General features: G+C 22.5%; 1 protein-coding gene across 2 annotated transcripts; it reads left to right on the top strand.

Annotated features, from left to right (window-relative positions):
* Positions 1-4,061: 4,061 nt before the first annotated feature.
* On the top strand, positions 4,062-9,074 carry LOC112679462 (actin-related protein 2/3 complex subunit 5-like protein). 2 transcript variants are annotated; one of them, XM_025549266.1, is made up of 4 exons: positions 4,062-4,418; positions 4,493-4,637; positions 8,552-8,624; positions 8,697-9,074. In XM_025549266.1, the coding sequence occupies exons 2-4, from the start codon at positions 4,495-4,497 to the stop codon at positions 8,934-8,936; spliced, it is 456 nt and encodes a 151-aa protein (XP_025405051.1). In that variant the 5' UTR covers positions 4,062-4,418; positions 4,493-4,494; the 3' UTR covers positions 8,937-9,074. The 2 variants fall into 2 exon arrangements, with proteins under 2 accessions (XP_025405051.1, XP_025405050.1); XM_025549265.1 differs by having other exon boundaries at positions 4,064-4,637.

A 9,074-nucleotide genomic window follows, 5' to 3' on the forward strand; every position in this document is an offset into this window, starting at 1 on the left:
TTTTTTTTTTTTTTTTAATTTAAATGATAGGGTTGGTAGACATACTATCCGAAATAAATTACAGTTTGAAGAAGTATGATCAAATCATACGCTTTGGAAGAATAATAAGATATTTCTTCAAATATCTGGAATAGAAATGAATATACTTAGATTATTAAATACGAAATGGAAGTGTTAAAAGTCTTCTTAAAATGTTATTATTACATAATATATTAAATATTATTATGTAAGGTTTAGTAAATATGTTCTATTCAAAATGTTTAAAAATATATGTTACTTAAAGCTATATATCTATGATTTTTTATATTATTATAATTTTATAATTCACTTTACTTTAATAATTATTTGTTTAAAATGACAATAAAAATAGTATGCATAGGAGTTAGTGTATCTTATATCTGTACTTAGGTTTTTAATAAGTACTTTTTATCATATATGTTGGCCCGCAGACCTATTTCATAAAATGATTTCAGTATGATTACTATAACTATAAGAACAATTTGCTCTCATACCTTCCTGATAAAAAAACTTGCTTAAATTAACTTTTTTTTTCTTACTATACATCATTCAGAATTTTTTTTTAGGTAGTAAACTGTCAAATTAATAAAACTTACATTTTACTTAAATTGATGACTTTTATACAAATGTTTGTGTTGAATGGATAAATTAAATAAAAAAATATAATTTTTTTGTTATTAACTCCCTAAAATGTAGTATAACTGTTATTAAACTCACCTATCTTTTAAACAGGGCTTGTAGGTTCATCCATTTGGGTGTTTTTTTTTTTTTGCTACATTGGAAAACATGCTAAGTGAGATACAAATCTGTTTCATAACAATAGTATTAATTTTTTTTTTTTTTTGAATCATTGTAGAAGCTTCTTCTTTGATTTTATATTCTTTGTGAAGATTATGGGCTCTTTCTAACACGTGTTACCTGTATTTCATTAAACTCTTTTTTTTATCTTCTTCAATCATTTTTTCAGCACCACTTATACACGGCACACACATTTCAATGTCAGTAAACAAATATCGATATAATACATCTATAAACGAAACTTTATAATAACTCATGGGCAATTAAAATAAAAATAATATTAATAATAACTAAGGCTAGGATTTATATGGATTTACATGTTTTTTTCCTCAAGTCCAAAATGATTGGTTTTCACTATGTCTACGATTTGGCTTACTGTCGATTAAATAGAACCATTTTTATTTTGCATATTTTTGCATATTTTGAATATAACGCATATAATTGCATATTTATAGATTTTTGAGAATCTTGTTATTTTTGTTAATTTTTAAACTTAAAATTGCAAGTTTATTTAATTATATTTAAGTGATTGTTAATTTTAAATGATATTTATCTAATGAATGTTTATTTTTCGAATCGTAAATGTACTACATATAATCTTATCATAGACGACTGATATAATTATCATACATTATTTTAACACGTACTTATTTAGAGGTCTGCACGGGCTGACGAGAGTAAATTGTAAGACAGTACAGAAGTACTTCATTTCATTACTATGACTTATAAACTATATTATTATAAACTAATATTTATGTAATAATAACAAGTTATGATAAATCATGAATTATGATTCTAGGTATAATAAAAATTTGTTTTTGCATGTTATACAATTTTTTATTGCATATAAATCCTAGTCCTAATAATAACGTAAAAGCGAAGGATTGCTGCATCTACTGGAACACTAATAATAATAAAGCGAGTCTTGCTCGTCAACAGTTAATACGTTAAAACCTACATACATTGTATTATAAAAACATTTATTTTCATATTCACTGAAGTATTCAGAGTGAGTTTGACAGTGAATGTGGATAACATTTTTTTTTACAATAATTCAACAATTTTAAATAAACATAAGGAGTTATAACTTTTTTCTAGATGCAATTTTTAGTGCATGAACTTACGAACCTTGATTATGAACATTTTATTACTCATTAATCATAATACTAAAAAGGTATAAACATAAATATGCCTAATATACCTATTATAATTAAAAAAAATAATACTATTTATTATTCATAAGTATTAAAAATATAATATTTATTAGAGTAAATATTTTGAATACACATTTTTCATTAAATTCAACATATTTGAATAAAATCTATACTAATGTAAAAATAATCAATATTCATATTGATATATTCATATTCTATAAAATTTTATGGGCTTTTAAATCTTATTTGATAAATTATTTAATAATTCTTCAGTGATAGTGTAGTAATTAATATTTTTTATAATTAAATGTACCTATAGAATAAATCAGTGCTTTTCTAGCTTTTTTGTCATGGGGCCCCTACATTTTATGTAAAACTGTCAAGACTGCCTCCAATTTGATTATAAATGAAATAAATAACTAATAACTAAATGGCATATGTAATATAATATTAAAATGTTAATATATTGAAAAGTACTTTTATTGGATCCAATTATGTATAATATACATTATAATTACAGTTTTAGAAATAGTTTTGAAACTTAATGTTCCTTTATTCTAAACAACTACAGCTTAATGATGTTTGTAGACATTTTTAGGCATATATTTATGCTGAAGTTTGCTGAAATCATTATTTTAATTATCTTACAATGACTATATAATATATAATATGATTATAATTGAGTAAATTACTTCAGGCGATATTTAAAAAATTATATATTATACATAAAATAATATAGTATTTAGGTTATCATTTGAATTATTTGAGGAATAATTTGATTCTAGAAAAACAAACTTTCCAAAGACACTTAAATCAATTATTATATTTAAGTAGTTAATACTAAATACACTAAAACAGTTTAACATTCAGCACATTGCTGAAATATTAGTTTTATAAATATATTAAATATGATATCTTGCCTTTGATTCATGTAATTATTTTTCTGATGAAAAACAGAATATTAAACTGAATTAATAGTATTCTTAAACGTTTTTTGAGAGCAATACTATATTGGTTACCGATTGTTCTTTAGTTTCTCTGAACATTGAGTAGTAAGTCAAGTCAGGTTATATTTAAAATATTTTAGATAATTTAGATAATAAAGATGACTATTTGCCAGCTTAAAATTCTCTAATTTAGGCAGGTTCTTTATACAGTTAATTGATTAGAAAATAAAATTCAAAATATAATTTTTTATATGAATCATTGTATCACATAGAATATCTTTAAAACAATTATATTTCAAAGTTTCGGTATAATAAACGATCAGTAAAAAATAATCTCAGTTTATTAGTATTATTTAGTTTATTGAATAGTAGTATTATAGATATTATGCTAGACAATAACTACAGTTTCAGACATCCAAGCGTAGAAAATTAATACAATCTATGCAAGAATAGTCGAATAGTGTTTGCACTTGTTCATTATAGCAATGTTATGCAAATATTTTTCTATTGTAATTTCAATACCTATAACACTAATAATATAAACATAATTCATACACAGAGTAATATAGCAAATCAATAAACATTGGAATTTGTCTCTGAAAGCCTAAATTCTGTCCATTGAAAACACTCTTTTTCACCCATAAAATCACCAAAAAACAATAAAAATAAAGGTAATATTAATATTTTTATAATATTACGGTAAATCATCGAACACTTAATTCATTTAATTTATAAACCAGTTTTTAATACTTATGATTCTAGTCCATTATTTCTATGAAATTGTTTGTTAAATAAAACTACGTTCACATATAAATTGGGCCAAATTCCTTAAACCTCCATTTGATATTTCGTCCGTTTATTTTGAAACAATAATTGTAGTTCGCGGAATCGCAAAAATGATACAAGAACATACCATAACAAGTAATTTTTTATGACCCACTGAACCATAGAGTAAAGAATGTGCACTGAACACTACACGCGTCTTCCGCCGAAACGAACAATGCGGCAAGATCATAGTGGGGTTAATACGGTTGCATCGGTGGGGTGGAAAAATTGTCGACTCACTATTTTACCGAATGAATCACTCCGACGTAATTGGAATAATATTTATTTACGGATTACTCACGCCTTCGATAATCACCAGTGAAAAAATGATTTCGTCGTGAATTTGTATATTAAAATAATTAGCTAAGCGGTTGGTTTTCGTACTATCTGTGAGCAATAGAACACTATCCTCGAATGTCATTTATAACGACTACCTATTCGTGATTATCAAATTGTTATCAATAGTAAAGAGATCCGGGTGATAAGTAAAATTACATCAATGCAATAGTTTATTTAAATTTGCTCACTACATGTTCGGCAAACGATTTTGTCTTCGGAACGTTTCGTGTAATTGTGATATTAGTCATAGAACGTTTACCAATTAAATTAGCTAAGCACAATTGTTTGTAAGATATTTTGCTCAATTAACGCTGCCAGTCGGTCGGTTATCAATAAGGTCAGTCCTGTTGATTACGCCTGCAACTTGTTTGTTTCGCACTCAAAATAATCCACGCCACCTTAATTGTGTAGCAATGTCTGAGAACACGAGAAGTTCAGCGTTCAGAAAGATTGACGTTGATCAGTTCAATGAGAACTTCAAAGATGACGAACAATCGGAGTGCCCGTCAGTGGCTACCATTCCAGATGAATCAGAGATTACAACAATGATCAATCAGTATCCTTTGTCATAAATTATTTATTCTCTTTCATTATTTTACAAAATAAATTCTATGTGAAAAACCAAATTAATATTTGGGCATTGACTGGTTGGTGAGTAGTGAGTATAAACATTAATATTATTGTTATGGTTTACAACAATTATATTGGGTTCAGAACAATATTTAGTTTAAAACGGTTTTGATTCATCAAAAGTTAGAATTCTTCATTAATTCAAATATTACTTGTATTCTAATCAGTAAAAAAAAAAAAATATAAATTTTTAATAAAATAATAAAAATTAAAAGTTATTAAATGGTTAATACTCATAAATAAATATATAAATAAATAAACAAAAAAGTTCATACCTATAAAGAAATACATAAATGCTTAGCCTAAGGTATTATTATATTTGTGAAGTACGATTGGTTTCAAATTAAAAAATCATTATTAGGTTTATACAAAATCAATAAAATTATGACCAAGTATGAAAAAGTAAAAGAATGAACACATTGAGAAAAATTGATTGTGTTACATAGATTATTAACTTTAATAGGAAGGATTATTTAAAATTAATTCTTATTATTTTTAAAAATAAATATGCTTACTAACAGTAATAAATTCAATACAAACAAACTATAAGTAATTATTCAATCAATAAATATAATTATTAATCAAAACTATTTCCAAAATAATAATTAAATTCACAAAAAGAATGGTTAGTTATGCTTGGATCTTTAAGTCCTCTTATGTCTGAAATTTATATACAAAATTATGAAACCAATTATATTATTAATAAACAAAATATACAAGCCATATATAAAAGTATATTATAGATATTAGTTTTTGATTTTTTGCATTAAATAATTATTTTTTTTCTTTTTTATTTATTTATTTTATATTCTATATGTTTTCCCTATAATATAAAAATGATTACCTATGAGCTATTACTCATAAAACAAAACTATTTAATACATTTTCCTTTTGTCATTATTTATTATTATTATTATTAATTTCTTAATTAATTATTTTTACCTAAATATGTTGTTTTATGTTTTACTTTATATTATCTGTTATCTTCTAATATTGTTTTGTTTTAAAATATTATGTACATTCACTATATGTTATAAAATATTTGTAATTAGAATTTTATTCTGTACTAAAGAATTATTATTATAATACGTTGATGACACCTTAATTTTATTTAGATTCTTAAATAGACAAACAGAAAATTTAGTTAAAAATTTAACCAAAATAAATAAAAACATTCAATTTACATTTAAAATACAAATAAATAATAAATTAAATTTATTAGATCATACAGTTTCCATAATACATTATAAATTTGAATTTAGTGTTTACAGGAAACCTACACAAAACTCATGTTATAACACATGATTCTATTCATCCATATTCTCAAAATATATAATATAATAATTCAATATTCTATAGACTTAAACATATTCCATTAAATAAACATAATTATCGAAACTTGAGCTTGTTATATTATCTATACCTAATATAGCCCAAAAAATAATTTCAATTTAAATATTATTAAAATAATCTATAAACCTATTAAATAAAAAAAAAAACCGCTCACTAAATAATATTGTTACTATTGTAGTATGAAATATCAAAATAATGAATAATTTATTATTGTATTGGAAATAGTTTTGATTAGGTAATGATTATTTTTATTGATTGAATAATTTATTATATTTTGTTTGTATTGAATTTATTAGAGTTTGTAAGCTTATTTTATTTTTTAGATTAAAAATAACTCATTTAAAAAAATCTATCCTATTAAAATAAATAATTTATCTTTGTTTAAAACAACCATATTTTTTCAATTTACTCCTTTGTTTACTTTTTTATATTTAGTTGCGATTTTATTGACTTTGTATAAACTTAATGATGATTATTTAATTCAAAATAGATTAGGTTAGTTATAAATAAAATATTACTGTAGGATAAGCACAATTATTTTTATAATATATTTGTTTTTATATATACACTTTTTCTTTATTTATTTATATAATAATTAAATAATTATATATGTATGCATTACTTATATGATAGCGGTATATATATATATATATATATAACTTTTAAATTGAATAATATTATTATTATACTATTCTGTGACATTAATATATATTGATTAAACGATTAAACCAGAATTATATTATTCTTAATTTAATTAATTAATTATAATCAATTTACTCAATCATTTTTGTAATACTTAAAACTAAGTATTGTGTCATATAAAATTATTTTAATTTATTTTAGAGTAAGAAATAAAAAAATGTCTCAATACCATTCTATCTAGTGTTTATACTGAATCATAATTAGTGATAATTGACAAAATTCATTCAATGTATAGCAAATTGGAAAAGTAATATTATAATTTTAGTTGATTTTACTGTTTGTAGATTAATTTTTTATATTTATTAAATTGATTCATTAGATAAAATATGTTGCTAAAAATATAAAATTACCATATTCATATCAAAAATATTTTATTAATATAATTTTCTCGATCATTCTTGAGTTTCAGAAATTAATTTTATTGTGTAGTTAAATATTTCATGTTTAAGTTATTTATTTATTAAATGGGCAAGACCAATTACAATATACATGTAGAACATAAAAATATATATATAAATACAATTATTATGGAGTACAATATGTTAATGAATTAAATTATTAATATAAGATTATTATAATTATTGTAAAAACACATTAAATGTAATTTAATGAATTCATCAAAGTTGATGTTTAAGTGATTTTAGCATGAAGAAGGATAGTAGAGGAAGAACCTCTTTTTTTGATTTTCAATAAATTATAATTATATTAAATTTTGTATGAATTGGCTCTAGGTCAATAAAATAATGTTTTCAAATTAGGTTATTACTTATCGTATTGTAGTAATAATATAAATTACAAATATAGTTTTGTAATATTATGTTATAATAATAATATATTATATTATGAAAAAGACAAGCGTATAAATGTTATTGAGGGTTTTATAATTTAATTTCATAAATTATATCAATAAGTGATGTAAAACAATGCTGATGTGTAAAATAATCATGCGAATCTTTTTATAAAAGTGAAAATAAAATAATTGTTGAAAAAAAATATCTATAATAAATAAATGTTCAGATATTTACAGTCCTATGCAGTGGTGCAACCAGGATTTATTTTCGTGGGGATTATACACTTAAAAAAAAATTAAATTTGGAAGGTATTTGGTGAGGATGATATTGAATAAGATAATCTTGAATTAACTATAAATTTAGGGAGTTCACAACCCTTGAACCCATCTTCCTAGTTGTGCTATTGATCCTAAGTTTGTAAAAATGAGAAGAAAAATGTTTTTTTTTTTTTTCTGGGACCCAACTGATTCAGTATTGTTTGTTAAATAAGACTCAACTAGTACAGTATGGTTTTTTTTTTGCATGAGACCCGATTGAAATATAATTTGAATCTAAGATGTAACTAGTATGCATCAAAATACATTTTTAAAAAAGTATTGAATATTAATTAAACTCTAAATAAAATGTTATGTGGTTATGTAGGATAATTTGTTCTTATATTAAAAATTACTTATTTTGTAATGTTTATTTTCATTCAATATTTATTTATATATCATATATGAAAATAAAAAAAACGGTTTTAGTATGTACTTGAAATCAACCAAACTATGTTATTATTATATTTTTTCATTAATTTTAAATTACCAATTTACTTGTCAAATCTAACTAACATATTGAAGAGTATATAATATAATTAAGTTAATTTACTTAATAATGTTAAATATTTTTGGTAGTATAAAAATGTATAATGTATATAACTTAAACAAGTGTCATAAGTAACTGACATTTTTACTAATAATTTTATGTTAGTTTTTCCTTAAAAATATTATTACAGAGGTCGTCTTGCTGAAGCTTTAAAGTCTGCTTTGAAAAATGCACCACTAGGGTCAAAAAATCAACAATTGAGGGTATACATAATTTTAATAAATTTTAATTTTGTATATGATTTTTAATACTCAAATTTTAATTTTTAATTTTAGGATAATGCGTTAGACGTTGTTATGAAAGTTCTGCTGGCCACCAAATTATCTCAAATAGATGATATTATTACTCAATTGGATGTTGACATGGTAGATATACTTATGAAGTATATTTATAAAGGATTTGAAAAGTCAAATGAAAAAAAAAGCAGTCATCTTCTCATGTGGCATGAAAAAGCATATGTACGCGGAGGAGCTGGTAGTATTATCAGAGTGCTTACTGATCGTAAAAGAGTATAATATAACTAATAATTTATTATTATAATTATTATTATTAATAATATTTTTATAAAGAATTGTAAGTCACATTAGTTATATTGTAAGCTATTATATTTCATGATGCATGTAATTTTACTATTATAATTTATTAAACACATA

Source organism: Sipha flava, unplaced genomic scaffold, assembly GCF_003268045.1.
Source record: "Sipha flava isolate LNK unplaced genomic scaffold, YSA_version1 162_pilon_pilon, whole genome shotgun sequence".
In the NCBI taxonomy this organism is placed as follows: Eukaryota; Metazoa; Arthropoda; class Insecta; order Hemiptera; family Aphididae; genus Sipha; species Sipha flava.

Coding starts and splice junctions, on each gene's coding strand:
- LOC112679462 (XM_025549266.1), top strand. CDS start 4,495: ATGTCTGAGAACACGAGAAGTTCAGCGTTCAGAAAGATTGACGTTGAT. Junction 4,638..8,551: donor ATTACAACAATGATCAATCA/GTATCCTTTGTC, acceptor ATATTATTACAG/AGGTCGTCTTGCTGAAGCTT. Junction 8,625..8,696: donor CAAAAAATCAACAATTGAGG/GTATACATAATT, acceptor TTTTAATTTTAG/GATAATGCGTTAGACGTTGT.